This window comes from Postia placenta, assembly GCF_002117355.1.
Source record: "Postia placenta MAD-698-R-SB12 unplaced genomic scaffold POSPLAscaffold_4, whole genome shotgun sequence".
NCBI lineage: Eukaryota > Fungi > Basidiomycota > Agaricomycetes > Polyporales > Adustoporiaceae > Rhodonia > Rhodonia placenta.
Window position 1 is genome coordinate 909,195 of NW_020169835.1, and position 15,954 is coordinate 925,148.

Below are 15,954 nucleotides of genomic sequence, written 5' to 3' on the forward strand. Positions count from 1 at the left end.
AACGCTGCTTCTGGTGCTGCTGAATGGGTCCTAGCACTATCCGAGAAGCAACGCGCAAAGAGAACATACTACCGAGGTGATTCTGGATATAGCACGTCCCATGATACCCCCGAAGCTACATCAGGAGAGCCGACGCTGTTGCGCAAGTTGAAGCACTCCCCATAGAATATCCTGTGGTCAGGAAATACGGTGTTCGTTAGACAGTAATAGCTGTCCGCAATGTACCATTACTCACCACCAAAGTGTGTTTTCCCTCTCCGCGTACGACTACTGGAGACCGCCAGGAGAAGGCTCGCACTAGAAACATCGAGAACATCATCAACCTAAATCAATTTGTCTCAGGCTCAGTAAACTTTAGACAAGGTGTGAATATGTTCGTAGCGTCTCACGCCCACCCGCATTGAGCTAGATAGAACGTAGCAGGATCAATGCACCATGCCAGCGGATTCTTCATAGCACCAGGGCCGAGTGATATGCACCATACTTTGACAGCAAGACCTATAACGATACAGGTGGGGATGGCTGGCGCAAATGGTATGGCCGGGATCACCGAGTGTGGCCAGCGAGAGAGATGGAGAAGGCATGTGATTACTTTTCGTACAAAACACTAAGTCGGCCGCTGGTACGTAGTTCTAGGAGCCTGCACATATGCCAACCTGCTGCTGAGGCTGCTTTGTCAGAGGTGAATGCCAATAAACTAGGTGGTGATGTATCGAGGATCTTCCCAGCAACAGGCCCTGCAAGACAACTTCCAGCAAAACCAATAATGATAGACCTCCCCTCGCGAAGTATACACTTCGGTAAGATGGGGCAGAAGCTCGCGGCAGGAGTCGGCAGTGGTGCAGACACGGAGGATCGTGAGGTAGACGCTCGCTGTAATCCCCTCGTCCTCTCGCCATCATTGTCAGTAATGGACGACACATCCCTCCTCAGAAGGACTTCAGTGTACAATACATGTCTGACTCCATGACTAATGGTCAGATTGAGGAAGCTACTGGTATCGCAAAGTTCGTCGCTGTCTACCTTTGTTTGCAGAAGTAGAGAGCGACGATATAGACCTCGACAAACAAACCCATATCGAGACATCGGCATGGTTTACGTGCTAATGGCTGCCGTGAACAACACCTAAGATCTCTGAGGGGGGAGGGCACGTCACCCCCGAGGTGCCGAGCGCCGCCTATGCTCCATGCCGTCTATCTGTACCTTTTGCAAGGGAGGGCTATCAATATTGGGTTTCCTGTAGTCGTCGGCGAAAATGAGCCAAGTCGGAGGACACTGGCGCCATTCACCGCACGGCCTTTGAGCTCGAGGACACGCAGGTGAGGGAGACTGACACCCGAGACGCCCGAAAGCGGAATTTCAGCCACAAGCTCAGGGTGTGCCACAATACAAATTACTGCTTTGCTAATTGACCCATCTCTATATAGTCCTCCTTGCACCAGGGACAAACTCTGCAGGACCTGTGAGGCGCAAAGCAAACAGCATCAAAGCTCCACATCAATAAAGCCACGACGCTTTGTAACATCCGGCATAGAACCAAAAGAACGGAGGAGGTATGTGGTATGGTGCGCAAATGGCACACAGACTATAATTGTGTGAGAGGGCTGGAGTAAGTACGCTTGAGTGGAAGGCTAACGGAAGGGAGCTTGTCACGTAAGTGTTCGCGTTCTAAAGGCTAGAACACAGGATTGCAATGAGCCTTTCCGGCGTGCATATTCGTGGTCAGTGTTCGAATGGGGCGACGCACCCACAACTCAGCACTAGGTGACCACTGTTGAGTCGACAGAGTAGCAAGTACGCAGTTATGAGGTCCGGGGAAGATGATGGGTCCACAGATGCACGGCGATCAGACACCCCAGACATGACTATGGCAACTTCAGGACGAGCTGGCGACATTATCGCGGGCCTTGAATGCCGATGGGCAAGGTGAGGTTCTGAACCAACCGTGCTACCGCCTACCCCGAGTGGTGAAGTACGAGACCAGGATACCAACGAGGATGGCTAGAAGGCGGATACGTCAGGGGACCGGAGTCGTCTGGGCAAAGTCTTGGCCTGGGAGGCAAGAGCGACATGGGTGCCAATGACATGCCGACGGCGTTCCTGAGCGCATCGCGAAGCGAGGCGCGTCATGGGATCGCCGTGGGAGGTGCGCTTCGCGGGTGGCTGGCAGTGGCAAATATTCCTCACGACTCACGGGACGTGCACACTGCAACCGCACGGCTCAGCTGGTACGCCATGAAACATCCGGAGTGCTGTCAGACATCGGCTAGAGAGTCAAAATTGCCAGCGGACGGCGAATGCTGCGCGTCGAGGTCCGAGCAGGGCGCGAATGACCCTCGCCGGCTGCTCAAAAGCGAGAACGCGATTCGTGCGGTGCAGGCGACTCGAGGCGGGCACGAGATAAGTAGGGCGCCTGGGGTGGCCAAGAAGATCCGGGCGCGTACGACGGGAAAGGAAAGGAAGGGGGTCGGACGAGAATGAGGCGAGGCGATTCTCCCGCGCGCGAAAACAAAAATACCGCTGCAGGATTTGCGGAAATTCCTGTCGTCTTGCCAAGGGGTTGCTGCGATACAGTACAGAGATTATTCCGAGAGAATGCGGGCAGCGACGACGTCGAGGGGAGGGAGCGGGAGCGGGTTCCGCGTTGCGAGAGAGGGTCTCTCCACGGTGCTCCAAGGGAGGCGCCCACTGCAGCAGAGCATCCCGGTTCCGCCCTTATGGGCGCTCACGTGGGGGCCAGAGATATTTTGTCCGCTCGACATTCCCTGTCTGCATCCGCCATCGACATCCGGCCGCCGCCCTTACCACGGCCCACCCTGCTCTTTCCCCGCACCCGCCTTCTCGCTCTCATATTCATTCGAGCAAACTGGCGACCGTCTGTTCTGGATCCCTTGCCTGCGCTGCCTCTGCACCAACACACCTACAAAGAGCCTCTCTAGATCGCCAGAGCGCACGGAGCTAACGACTGCAGCACGCCCCCGATATCCACTAGACGACAGTGCTTCAGATACACTCACACCACCATTACCATTCTGCATACCCACCACACAGCTCACCACACGATGCGCAAAGGCTGCTTGAAGCTGACCCACACGCCCCCGCTGACCCCGGACGTGAGCGTGCCCCCGACGCCCAGCGGGTCTGGGCGCACGTCCCCCAGCTGTGCGGGGCTCGAGTGCGAGTGCGCAAGCCCGCCGCGGATGCACAAGACGGTGTCGTTCTGCGCCGAGGAGGTGCTTGAGGAGGTGTTCATCGCGGACGAGTGGGATCGCTCGCCTGCGCCCGTGACGCCGAAGCTGTCGTACCAGTGAGTAGGCTGTGCTGTTGCTGTTGCGAGTGCCCCTGTGCGATGCCTGCGAGGGCTGCCACCACGGTCGTGTGCGCATTGAGGACATACCCTTTATGGAAGGGCAGGATGGCACGACGTCATCCTTGACGCCCGCCCCCCACTTTTACGCCTAGCCACTTGGCTGGGCAGCAGTCTGCGCTGCTGTCTCATCCCGATTGCGTCTCTTGCGCCCCAGTTCGCCAGAGACCAGTCACCGCACTGACCCGGTAAGGATATCTCTGAACATTGGTAATCGTGGCGTCTCTGCACCGCCACTGAATCACTGCCATCTCTTCTCCGGCGACCGCTAACAGGGAAGACGCAGCGATGATGCGGCGGCGAGAAGTCGCGGTGGCGTCTTCCGTCTGATCGCGCTGCACCATGCTGCTCATCTCACGGAGCACACATGCAGGTGACCGCCATCGCACGGCTGCGCTGGAACTTGAGCCCGCTCCACATTTTCCTGGTGTACATAGTGACATGTCGCTGACGTCCTCCCGCGCGCTATAGAGACGTACTTGAGCTGAAGCAACTGCGGCTCTCCCTCCCCCGCGCTGCCCCGCCCCCCACGTACCGCGAGCCATTCACCACATCGCTTCCCGCGTGCTACGCGCCCTCACCTCCCCAGCCATCCACACACACGCCCTTCAGCCATTCTGCGGACTGCTCCGCGCCGTCTGCCTCTTCCCCGCCGCCGTTTCCCCTCTCGCGCTTCGCCACGCAGCCCTCGCAGACGCCCTCGCGCTGGAAGAACCGCACGCAGCTGCGCGAGACCGTCGATCCGGAGATCCTGCCGTACCTCGAGGCGGTGCCCATCCGCCTCCTCCCGCTCCTCGACGCGCCGTCCTCTAGTCCTGCCCAGAACAAGAACAGCGCGCCCGATCGGCCGAGCCAGCCACCGATGCAGATACAGACACAGACACAAACACATTTGGCGAGCCGCGGGTCGGATTCAAATCCACGCGCACGCGCGTCAGCCGCCTCCCCATCTTCATCCTCATCCCTTCCCCCACCACCTCAGCCCCAGTCTCCGTCGGTCGTGTCCATGTCCATGTCACCGCCAGCCTCACACCCCCAGTCCCCAACATCTTCCTCCTCCGTGTCCCAGCCGTCTGCGCCTGCGGTTCCGGCGATCACGCTCTCGTCGCCGTCCGGCTCGCTCTCCTTGCCGCGCCCGCCGTCCACGCCGCCCGCGCGCGCGCCGCACTTCGCGTTCCTGCCGCTGCTCCCCGTGCAAGAGCCTGCACCAGCGCCTGCGGCCCCACTCCCGCTCGTGGAGAAACCGGAGGCGCGCCCGAGACGGCGGATCAGCATGTCGTTTGTGCCCCTGATGGAGATTTCGTCGGAGAGCGCGGGGGAGAAGTCGCAGGTGAGGGTGGAGAAGCGAGACGCGGAGCAGGTGGAGACGCGAGACGCGGAGAAGGTGGAAACGCGAGACGCGGAGAAGGTGGAAACGCGAGACGCGGAGAAGGTGGAAACGCGAGACGCGGAGAAGGTGGAAACGCGAGACGCGGAGAAGGTGGAAACGCGAGACGCGGAGAAGGTGGAAACGCGAGACGCGGAGAAGGTGGAAACGCGAGACGCGGAGACGATGGAGCATGCAGAGGCGAGCGTGCAGGAGCAGGCGACGCCGACGCTCACGGCCGTGGAAGAACCTTCGTGGCCCCTGCCCACCGACTTTCACGCAGGCGCGGACACAGCGGCGCTTGCACGTATGGTAGACGAAGCGGTGTCATTCGCACAAGACGGCATCGGTGCACACGATGTCCCCTTCCGCCCTCGAGCCTTCAAGGACCTGCACGACCAGGACGACGAGCCCGATGCGGACGCGCGTGCGCCGTCGCCCCCGGGCACGGAGACGCCGTCGCTCTCCTCCGCTAGCGACACAGACACGGAGGGCGAGGGCGAGGGCGACATGGACACCGACGCGGAGGCGGAAGAACATGTGCAGGCGTTCGACGGCACGTACTTCTACCCGCGCGTCCCGTCGACCGCCGGGAAGACCCCGCCGCTCGGCGCGCTGTACCCCGCGCTCGCGGGGTTCGTCGCGGAGGCGCAGCTGCTCGCCGAGTGCGAGGGCACGGCCGCCATGGAGATGCACAGGCACAGGCGGCTCGAGGACGACACGGAGATGTCGCAGCCCCAGCCGCTGCCGAAGCGCCGCATGCTCGCGGCGCTGCCGTCGCCCGCGCTGATGCCGCCGTCGCCGTTCTCGCTGTACCCGCCCGGGGCGACGCCGGGCGTGTGGGGCCTCGCGGGGTCGCCGTTCGTCCCCGTGCCGGAGGGCGCGCGGAATGTGGCGGTGGAGGTGGTGGACGTGCGCGCGGGTGCGGCGGAGGTGCAGGGCCTGACCTTGAGTTCGCGCTTTGAGGCGTGAGGCGTTAGGCGTTGTGCTTGCGTTGCGGCACCATTTCTGGAGCTGCACGCGGCGCCCGGGGCACGGCACACCGGCCACAAAAGTACATATCCCTCGCCCTCCCCTTTCTCTCCTTGTTCATCTTAGACTCGGTGCACCATCTCTTGTCTTCTTGCACACACTCCCTCTGTCTTGTCATTCGCCTCGCCGCATTCATCTAGATGCTTGATCCATCGCACCCATCTTGCCCATGATCGGCCCATCGCCTCTCCCTACACTCCATACCGCTCCGCACACCGCACACCGCACACCGCCACCGCCACTGCATCCTACATTGCCATTTCACCCCGACCCCCCCCCCCCCATAGCAGCGTATCGCAGGCCCCACATCCCGTTCACACGTCCGTCTCGTCTCGTCTATGTATTTCTTACTCTGTTTCCTGTCTCCCTCCCTTCCCTCTCCCCCGCCTGCCCTCGCTCGGTTTGTCTCCTGCCTGCCTGCGCCCCGGATGCTGTGCTATATATACGGGTCTCTACATATTATCGTACGTAGTCTCTGTGCCTGCGCGTTGGTGGGGCCTGGATTAATCTTATTCGGCTACTTTACTCTTAACATTTGGTTATGGTTGATGGCCGGAAGTGTCTGATGGAGGCTTCATGAGAACGATTTACCGCTTCACAAAGTCGTCGTATGCCTCCAGCCTTCTTGGTACATGTGTTGAGCTCACACTTAATGGCCATGGCAAATAGAACGCGACAAACAGAGAAGCGCAGGGAAGCTAGAAGCTAGAGCTGCCCTCTTCTTGGGTTATCAGAACTCGAAGGTCGTCCCCGCGGGATAACTCCCGAGGGTCAGCGTCGGAGGAAGGCAGCCAACTGCGAGGACTTTGTGATATTCGTGGCGACAAAGAAAGAGACACTACTTTTACGATGCTTTATCGAGGAGACTATGTTAGTACAGTGTCGCGCAATGGTGATGCATGGTATGCGAGTAACACCTTTGCTTATGCAAGAAAAGACCCTAAGACCCAGCTAAGAACATGACAACATGTGCTGAAAACAGAGGTCAGGACGACGGCTCGTGACTGAAGGGTAATTGCATACCTTCACGCGCGAGGTGCCGCCGAAGCAGCATCAAAAGTTCAGACGACCGCGACATGAAACTCGCAGACGGACGAGGTGAAGGCATTCGCCATGTCCTCGAGAAGGTCTACCGACCCAACCCACTCCAGGCAGAGCCTCTCCAGGTCGTGCTTGCGCTCCATGCGCTGGCGCACGTATTGCAGCGCCATGAGCTGCCACATGTGGCCAGGGCTGATCCGTGTCACGCATAATTGCCGGAGCAGCGGGCATAGATAGTGGACCATTTCCTTCGTGGAGCCGTCATCCTGGCTCAGCGCTTGGAAGAAAGCCGACGCTGCCGTGCTGTCGATGAAGGGCACCGAGAGCCACTGGACTTTGGGGATGCGCCGCATTAATTGGTCCCATTCCTCGCATGTGCAAGACGCATCCATTCCGGACACTACCAGTAGGTCGAGTTGAGAGAGGAGGTTCGAATCCAAATCGGCGAGGAACTTCTGGAGGAGTCTTGGCGGGAGCTGGCGTCCTTCGAAATTGTGCCGCCAGAAGAGGACTTGCCCGTCAGCGGGAGAATGCCTTCCCCGGACATCTAACACCCCGCGGTCGCAGTCGAGCACGATCTCTAGTGCATGTATAGACCTTAGGTTCTCTAAGAACTTCCAGGGAAGCATGGCCGCCAGCACCTTAGACTCGACGTCTTCTTCCGAGGATATGAGGTCGAAGGCTGTAAGCGTGTGGGATGCGACCTGTATGTGCGATAACACATTGTGCGCGTAGTCTGACTCGTCATGTATCACTAGCACCTTGATATTTGGTAGCGCTACAACTCGAGTTGGCAGCCGGGCAGGATGATGAGGACACGTATAAGCGAGAGACAGATGTTCGAGAGAACGACAGGCATCAAGGAAGTCGAGGAATCCATCAGTGGGGACATGCATACGAAGCTCTTTCATACCATGAACGTGGAGGGTCGTCAAAGAGTTGAATGGAAGTTTTGTCCATAGAAAGCCGACGCGTTCCAACCTGAGTGTGCGAAGGTTAGAGACATCCTGCACGAGTGCTGTAGGAAGCGACACCATGAGTTCAAGTTCGCCTGTAACAGTTAGGTCGAATGAGGTCAGGATCGACATGGGCGTAGATATCCGTGAGAGGAAAGAATCGAGGCGCTGTGAAGAATCCGCTGTTAGATTGATGGAGCGGATACGGCCAGCCGCTTGGTTAAGACCCCACGTCAAATTGTCAGAATTATTCGTCATGTTAGCAAGACTCGCGGGAGTAGCGGAAGCATACACCTGGATCTCAATACCTCCCGAACGTTCTAGACAGAGCTTGACAAAAGCCCACGGCTTGCCCACATCAACCACGTCCCATAGCTTCGGAGTATTGACAGCTATTGTCCGCCAGTGATCGAACACGTTTGTGGCAGTGACCAATGCAGCATAGCCACCGGCAGCGCGCACGTAGCTGAGGATATCGACTATGAGCTCCACAGGAAGTGCATTCACTCGGACGGCACTATTTGACAGCCTGCGTTCAAGGATGTTAAGGGTTTTTAAGCGCAGGGCGAGCTGATGTCGCTGGTAATCGACTAGAGTACGTTCAACTTTCAGAGCTGATATGTCTTGTGCTAGCAACTGCCCGTAGTCCATGTGGCCTGTACACGCTCTTGGCGTTAGTAAACATCAGTCTAGCCACACACAAATAAGAGACTAACCAAATGATGTGTGGGGTAACTTTCTCAGTGATTAGACAAATGAAAGAGCGCAGCGAAATGTCTGCAACATTTGTGTGGCCTCTAGGATCACGTCAGATTGGTCTCGAGAGTCGATCAGCTGGAGAGACGAGTTCGTGCTTGGATAGGCGACTGCTGGTGATGCAACCGAACGCGGGGGCCTCTTGTAGATGGGGTACAGTTGGCAGTTGGTAGAGTGAGGGCTGAGGCTTTGAAGGCTTCCAGCTCGAATTCAACTTCCGCCAGGCGCTCAGAACGCGTGTGTGGCGGTGGCGGTTTTCAAGTCTCTACCGTCTTCTCCGAATGCACAATCCGTCTCACAAATATACAATGGGGGTCAAAGCGGCGCTTTGTCCGCTGAAGGTACTTTCTCTCAACCTCATTACTCTTTGTCCAGCGTCCTCGCCGTTAGCACATCAGCCGCTCCAGCTCACCGGGTCGTGCCGCCGCCGGCTCTTATTTACTCTCCCAACCCATGCCCGGGCCTGAAATCGCCATCGTCGCGGAGAGAAAAATAAACCTTTAATCTTAGCATGCGATATCCAGCCCTGCTTGAACTCTGACGACGACTTACGCATCCTCTTAAACGCGCTCGGATGCGCGAGCACACGACGGTCCTTCGTACTGACCTCCTAAACGCATTGCAATGAACTGTTGTATTTTCGTGGTCGGCAAATTCTGGCAGACTCCGATATCTTCGAGAAGACTACAGAACCTGTGGGAAATTTGATTATGTTTCCGGCTCTCGTTGATGCCAAGGATGCATAGACGTTTCTTAATCGAACTTGACAACTGGTCTTCGATTGAGTTCATGTCCATGTTTAAAATGCAACCTGTCCGTTGTACTAAGCAATGATTTGTGTTACTATCAACGATACCGGCAGTGACAGATACTAATTCGAACTTTCCTACAAATCCAAATCCAAATCCAAACCCAAAGACACAATGAGAGACAGAAATAATGAGGGATTATTGCGAAGGTGATCGCGTGAGCGAGTCCAAGGACCCTCCGCGCTGGCGTCCTGGAAATCGAATTCGAGGGATTGACAGTCTCAGCTCCATGAGCTCGAGTACGTCGCTGTCAAAGTGTTAGCAGAGCTGCAACTGCGGGACAGGCAAGCCCTGGTACTTACCGATAGGTCAACTTGGGCGTAGCCTCAATGGGCGAACGGTCCCATTCGTCTGCATAGAACACCTCCTCTTGGATATCCTCCTCGCCTTTCATACTGAAGGTAACCGACTTCCTACGTTCGGTATAGATAGGGCTGGCATCGCCGCGTTCGGCGGGCTCAGGAGAAGGCGTGAAGGACGACTGCTTCAAGCAGCTCTTGGTGCGCATGCTGAACTCGTAGCAGGAGGGGTGGATGAGAACGTTGACAAGGTGCGGGGAAAAGGCCGTTGGAATGAGGCTAATGCGTATCGCCTGCAGAAGACATCGACAGAAGTCTCGCTTATATACACCGCGTCCAGGTCCTGATCTAATTCGGGAACATCTGGTAGGACTTCGACTCGTCATTCCGCTGCGGGACATCATACGTGAGGGCACCCTTCCGCGCGGAAGGACATATATGTGCGGATGTCGATACCGTGCGCCATGCACATGCTATATCGCAACGCCCGCCATCTTGCGTGTGCAGCGACCTGCGAAAGTAATGCCGGGTTCTTCTTGTTGCTCGCAGGGCGTCACTAATCTAATCAGAATAGATAGAAGCACTGAGTCGACAAAATGAGACAGTAGCATGTATTCGAGTCTAGTAGAAATGGCCGCGGATTCTGGGCGAGAGCAGTCCCGATCACAACATGACACTACTTCCGGGCGGCGACAAAACATGCCCTGTCGGAATTCCAATTTGAGATATGTTCCTGAATGTTCCCGATTCGGAGCACACCCGGAGTCTGAACACGTGGCATTCGCCGACGATCCATCCTCAAGCTCGTGTTCCCATATCGCTGACTTCCGAAGTTTATGGACTGCATGCATGCAGCTCGTCTCTCATATATCCACGCCCTAGGCCTTGAACTCCAAGAAATTCTCAGACATTCTAGCCGTGAGCCTTTTGGATGATCGACGGCAGCGAGGATATTATTTGCAAAGGCGTGCAGCCGGGTCACCAATTGACGATGTCCCGCTCCAACAGCTTGACATTCACGGATCGGATGCGCTTCGCCCACATGCACCATTTCTTCCCGACATCGTTGTGATACACCATTTCTAGCTTATACTTTGAGAACTGTACGTTTACTCGATTGCAAGCTTGCCTTAGACTCAAGTTCGTGGGATATGGGAATTGAGAGATACTTCCATATTGATTGAAGCGTACAGATACAAGCCTAGTGAAACAAGAGCGGGGGCTGAGAATTATACGAGATTCCAACAGAACCAAGTGGATGTAAAGGGTAGGAAGTGATAGAAACTATTCAAGGAGTGTGGAGTGCGCGTCAAGAAAAACGCCAACATTGTCCGTGAGAAGGGTAAATGCATGGAGACGAGAAACCAGGCCATACACTCCCCTGCAGTACTACTCTCGTGAAATCTGGCTAGGCACTAGACGACAGCCGAGACACCACAAGAGCGAGCGCGAGAATTACGCCCCACCGCCATTTCTCCCAGATCATCTGCCGCCACGCGTCAGACCACCCCTTGACCTGTTTAGGGTTTGTATCACCATTTCCAGACGTCACCTTGGGGTCCGATGTGCGCGAGACGGCGGTAGAATCGACCGGAGTGCTGCCACTGGGTAAAGCAGCAGGTAACGTCGTGACGGAGCCGGTCAATTGTACTTGTACTGGAGGATTAGACGCGGCCCCTCGCTCCTTCTCGCCCATGTTCGGAAGATCACGTAGCGATGTAGTGCAAAACTGCAAAGCATATGTTTATTAGCCCTGAAGATGAGACGTAACCTGGGACACCGCCTCCAACTGAAAGCTGGCCACGGGCTAGGAAATCACAGATATTGATGCAGATGTCTTCATGGATGGCATCTGCAGCCACAGTGTTGCCAGCGGCGCGAAGTTTGAAGACCAAATCGAAATCACACCACTCACATCAGGGAATACTTCCTTAAACTTGCGTTGGCCGAGATTCCAGGTATGACTGCGCGCGGCATAGGCGCGCTTATCAGCATCCGTAGTAGTGACAGATCCAGTTGTCATCTCATCTGAGAGCATGAATGAGAGCAACCCGGTCAATCTGTGAGATAGAACACCGGTAAGCCATCGTGAACAGAGCATAGGCTTTAAGATGCACATACATTGTTGAAACGCTCCAGGCAGGATTCCACTATGACGATGGATAGTTAGCTTAGCTTGAAAGAATATAATATTGACCTACGCTGCCGGGATGGAAATCAGACATTGAGAAACATATCTTTCTATCTGGTTGGAAACGCCCCGAAGGTGTTAACATCTGAACAGAGCAGGGCGCATGATCTATATGAAACCGCATGGATTTAGTGTTGCGCCGCACCTTAATCCCTGGAGGCTTGAAGGGGTATTCTGATGGGAACAAGAGGACACCATGATACTCTCCGCCAGCGAAGGAGGAGTCTGGAGGTCCACGCTGTCGGCGATCGATGCGGCGCGTGAGTAGAGCGCATGTATCATAGAGAGCGACCTACGATGATGTAGTGCCCTGCAATATCTCCTCAGCAAGTAGCTAATCACAGGTCATCATGCTGACTCACAAGTAAGGATGTTCTTCTCCTCCGGGACCGCCCAGACGAAGGGTGGGGGGTCTCTCTGCATCGCCATGTACTCCTTTGTAAGCTGCGCGCCAGACATATATCAGCCGTCGAGGGGGAGGGAATATGAAAAGCACGCACTCGCTTGTGCGCAGCTTTGGAAGCCATGGTGTCTAGTGGACAGGGTGGTTGCAGCAAGGAGGTGGACGAGGAGAACAAGTGGTGAACCGAAACCGGCCTTGGTGTGGGCTGCTAGTGTAGCCTCGGCGCCATGTGGGCCTCGCGTGGCTTCAGAGCCCCGTGATCTTTGAACGCGCCCTGGACGCGTCCAAGTACTCCAACTTGTCACTTATTGCTTGTTTGTTGCCATGGCTCTCCCGACCCGCGGCCGCGTTATTATCGACACAACTGTCGGTGAGATTGACATCGAACTGTGGTCCAAAGTGAGCACAATGCTGGACCGTATCATTGTCCGCCAACGACAATACCACAATTGCAGGAAACACCCAAAACATGCCGTAACTTCCTGGCCTTGGCAATGGAAGGTCAGACATGCTGTATAGGCGAGATGGACGACGATCTCACTGCATGTCCTACAGGCTACTACGATGGCGTCATATTTCACCGGTAAGGCACCGTCAGACGGGCGTCGGACTGCATACTTACCGCGTTCGCGCTGTCAAGCATTGTTCCCGGTTTCCTGGTCCAAACCGGTGACAAGACAGGCACTGGTGCCGGTGGGGAGTCATTCTATGGAGGTATGGTCAGGCTTGTTGTGTGCTGCATCTAGTCTCATGCATGCATTGTAGAGCCCTTTGAGGATGAGATTCATCCTCGTCTCCGATACGCCCACCGCGGTCTGGTGGCGATGGCGAACAACGGGACCAAGAACTCCAATGACTCGCAATTCTTCATTACCCTTGGTGAGCTAGTTTAGTTTTGGCTGTGAGGGGAGTGACATAAAATATCCCGAGTATATCCGTCTAACCGAGCAGCACCCGTTATCCAACTCTTGTATCGCCAATGGGTCATCTTTGGAAGTATATCACGGTTCGGGTTACACGTCGACCCATACATGTGTTATCTATGTCACTCCCTACTGCCATACATCGACTGACGCTGGCTCCCTATGCTATGTCTGTCAGATCGTGCGGATGGACTACACGGGAAACATACCCTCTTCGGGCGTGTAATAGGCGATACGCTGTACAGTAAGCATACCGACAGCCGCAGACCCGGCTGCTTCTGATACATTTGCGCAGATGTCCTCAAAATCGGTGAAATGGGTACGTAAATCTCTCTCTGCCCGTGAAGTCTGACATGAGTTTTTCAGGCTCTGTCTACTAGAGATTGGCGAGAATGAGCGCCCATTGTAGTTCGTATCTAAATGGCTGTGTCGTTAAAACGTGCGCTAACAATTGCAGTGCAGTCCTCCAAAAATCAAGACGGTGCGCATCATCGACAATCCGTTTGACGACATCGTCCCTCGCATAACCGCTGAAGAGAAACGTACACAACAACGAGCCCGAGAGAAAGCACAGCGTGAACGAGAGGAAGAGCAACGGCGGAGAGGGGCGAAGAAGTGCGTCCTTAGGTGTGATCGGCCGTGAATTTGGACAAGTCTGACTCTATATCATCCAGGGATGTCAAATTGCTCAGCTTTGGCGCGGAAGAAGGGGTAGAGGAAGAACCAGTCACGTTCAAGAAGAAGCCAATAGTTCGCCCCGATCGTAAGTATTCCGTTGCGTTAGCACCTCGATAGAGCTCAGCATGGCTTTCAGTGCTGGAACCGGAGCAACCGGCAGGTTTGCCGACGACAGTTCCGGCTGCACCCAAGGAGAGGCTGTCGAAACCGAAAGACAGTGGCACCGCCACTGTAAGCGACCGTCAGTTCTGTACCCCCCAAGATGCTCACAGATACTTGTAGCCTGATCCTCAATCCTCCAAGAAATCGGCTAAAAAGGACTCGGAAATTACCAAGATACGGGAAAAACATGCTCAAGAGAAAGAAGCACAGAGGTGTGTTATTCGCGGTTCTGGCGGGGCATCTATGATGTCTGATGGTGTGGGACGTAGTACTGCTCGGAAGACCGAGATCGAAAAGATGGAGGCGGAGATCCGGAAGCTGGCTCGTCGGGGCGGTGATGAGAGCGGTGACGAGCCCGAGAGGAAAAAGGCGAAGAAGTCCTATCTCGAGGAGGAGATGGCCAAGTACGCGAAGGGCCGCGGAGCGCACAAGAAAGGCAAGCGAAGGGACGAGAGCGACGTGCTCGCCGCGCTCAACAGCTTCCGGAGCAAGATCAAGGGCGCCGCGCCGGACGAGACTGAGGGTGCGGACCCCGACGTCGAGATGGTAGACGGCGAGCAGCCAGAACAGAAGGCGCCTGGCGAGGATGATCCTGGCGTGGAGGTGGACGACGACACCGACTTCCTCACGCACGCGCTGCACTTCCCGAAAGACAACAACGAAGAAGTCGAGAAGGCCGAGCGGGACTACGAGGTGATCGATCCACGGCAACGCGGTGCGCGCGCCCGGGAGGAGGAGCGCGAGCGCAAACGGGCGATGAAGGCGAAGGACGGGAGACGAGGCTACCGGCGGTAACCTGCCGCCGCGCCCTGCGATTGCTGCGATGTAATAATACTGTACATTTTGCCCGTTGTCCCCTAGCAATGCATCCGTCTCGCTGTGCTACCCTCACCATGGCACCGTGGCACCGACTCCCGCGCCCATGCCTAGATGTACAGCTGCTGGTTCGTCTCCCGGCTCTCTGTCTCGTCCCACAGGCGCTGCAGCGGGCGCGCCGTGCCGCCGGCGAGGGGGCGCACCCACTCCCACACGGCCTCCGCGACCTCCTCGCGCGTGCGCTCGGCCTCGACGACGGCCCACGCGCCCTCGCGGAGGACGCCCTCGCCCATCTCCTCGCCGATGCGCTCGAACGCCGCGCGCACGCGCGCCTGCACGTCCGCGCGCTCGTAGCGCTCGTCGCCGAAGCCGCCGCGCGCGCGCACGGCCGCGGGCGGCACGTCGAGGAAGAGCGTGAGGTCCGGCGCGGGGAGCCCGGCGTCCGGCGCGCGGCACCACTCGTAGGTGAGCGTGCGCGCGGCGGGGTCCGCGCTCTCGCTCTTGCTGTGGGAGAAGGCGATGCCGGAGAAGGCGTAGCGGTCGCAGACGACGGCGGTGCCGGCGCGCAGCGTGGCCTCGATGGCGGATCTGTGGGGCGTGTGAGTAGCGCGGGACGGCAGGGGGCGGGGGCGGGGGCGGGGGCGGGGGCGGGGGCGGGGGGCAGGTGGGGGAGAGGGACGCACGCGAGCTCCCAGCGGTTGGCGGAGAAGAGGAGGTGGACGGCGTGGTCGTCGAGCTCGGACTGCGAGCGCAGGTACGAGTCGATCATCTTGCCGATCGGGGTCGTTCTGTCTGTGCACCCAGCGTCAGCGTCAGGCGTGCTGCTGTGGGGGGGGGAGCGCGGGGAGAAGGAGAGGGGGAGGGGGGCGCAGGCATGTCATGTCTCATGCGCACCGGGGAACTTCATGAGCTTGACGGGGGAGCCTGCGTCCTTGAAGCGCTGCACGAGGATGTCGGCCTGTGTGCTCTTGCCGGAGCGGTCGAGGCCCTCGAGCACGATGAAGGCGCCGCGGGTCGGGTGTTCTGGCATGGTGTGCGTGCGCTTTGGGTGTATGCTGGTTTGCTGAGCGAGGTGCAGCTGCAAGACCACTGGCCAGCGCGACGCGTAAGTGCGCGCACGCGCCGGTCTCGACGCGTCGCGCGTGACCCCAATCG

General features: G+C 57.2%; 7 protein-coding genes across 7 annotated transcripts; 2 read left to right on the forward strand and 5 right to left on the reverse strand.

The window, feature by feature from the left end:
* Positions 1–219: 219 nt before the first annotated feature.
* POSPLADRAFT_1138488 (hypothetical protein) lies at positions 220–2,481 on the forward strand (the record flags this gene model as incomplete). Its single annotated transcript, XM_024484911.1, has 8 exons — positions 220–242; positions 493–622; positions 774–862; positions 909–1,007; positions 1,131–1,319; positions 1,535–1,553; positions 1,787–1,926; positions 1,974–2,481. The coding sequence occupies 8 exons, from the start codon at positions 220–222 to the stop codon at positions 2,479–2,481; spliced, it is 1,197 nt and encodes a 398-aa protein (XP_024340867.1).
* A 320-nt stretch (positions 2,482–2,801) lies between these two features.
* On the reverse strand, positions 2,802–4,144 carry POSPLADRAFT_1045201 (hypothetical protein; the record flags this gene model as incomplete). The annotated part of the gene is made up of 5 exons (XM_024478702.1): positions 2,802–2,866; positions 2,921–3,032; positions 3,089–3,316; positions 3,553–3,791; positions 3,949–4,144. 5 exons carry the CDS (start codon positions 4,142–4,144, stop codon positions 2,802–2,804), a joined length of 840 nt encoding a protein of 279 aa, XP_024340868.1.
* A 2,682-nt stretch (positions 4,145–6,826) lies between these two features.
* POSPLADRAFT_1032547 (hypothetical protein) lies at positions 6,827–8,413 on the reverse strand (the record flags this gene model as incomplete). Its single annotated transcript, XM_024476869.1, has 1 exon — positions 6,827–8,413. The coding sequence occupies one exon, from the start codon at positions 8,411–8,413 to the stop codon at positions 6,827–6,829; it is 1,587 nt and encodes a 528-aa protein (XP_024340869.1).
* Positions 8,414–9,465: 1,052 nt separating this feature from the next.
* POSPLADRAFT_1032548 (hypothetical protein) lies at positions 9,466–9,835 on the reverse strand (the record flags this gene model as incomplete). Its single annotated transcript, XM_024476870.1, has 2 exons — positions 9,466–9,574; positions 9,630–9,835. 2 exons carry the CDS (start codon positions 9,833–9,835, stop codon positions 9,466–9,468), a joined length of 315 nt encoding a protein of 104 aa, XP_024340870.1.
* A 1,598-nt stretch (positions 9,836–11,433) lies between these two features.
* Positions 11,434–12,344, reverse strand: POSPLADRAFT_1137771 (hypothetical protein; the record flags this gene model as incomplete). The annotated part of the gene is made up of 7 exons (XM_024484831.1): positions 11,434–11,686; positions 11,748–11,776; positions 11,828–11,902; positions 11,963–12,055; positions 12,114–12,127; positions 12,180–12,261; positions 12,318–12,344. The coding sequence occupies 7 exons, from the start codon at positions 12,342–12,344 to the stop codon at positions 11,434–11,436; spliced, it is 573 nt and encodes a 190-aa protein (XP_024340871.1).
* Positions 12,345–12,544: 200 nt separating this feature from the next.
* Positions 12,545–13,786, forward strand: POSPLADRAFT_1136652 (hypothetical protein; the record flags this gene model as incomplete). Its single annotated transcript, XM_024484709.1, has 9 exons — positions 12,545–12,619; positions 12,676–12,721; positions 12,776–12,803; positions 12,861–12,934; positions 12,986–13,099; positions 13,322–13,387; positions 13,439–13,462; positions 13,524–13,551; positions 13,606–13,786. 9 exons carry the CDS (start codon positions 12,545–12,547, stop codon positions 13,784–13,786), a joined length of 636 nt encoding a protein of 211 aa, XP_024340872.1.
* Positions 13,787–15,122: 1,336 nt separating this feature from the next.
* On the reverse strand, positions 15,123–15,817 carry POSPLADRAFT_1089880 (hypothetical protein; the record flags this gene model as incomplete). The annotated part of the gene is made up of 3 exons (XM_024483076.1): positions 15,123–15,387; positions 15,483–15,591; positions 15,694–15,817. Coding segments are annotated over 3 exons (498 nt in total), but the record flags the coding sequence as incomplete, so codon positions are not given.
* Positions 15,818–15,954: the final 137 nt, after the last annotated feature.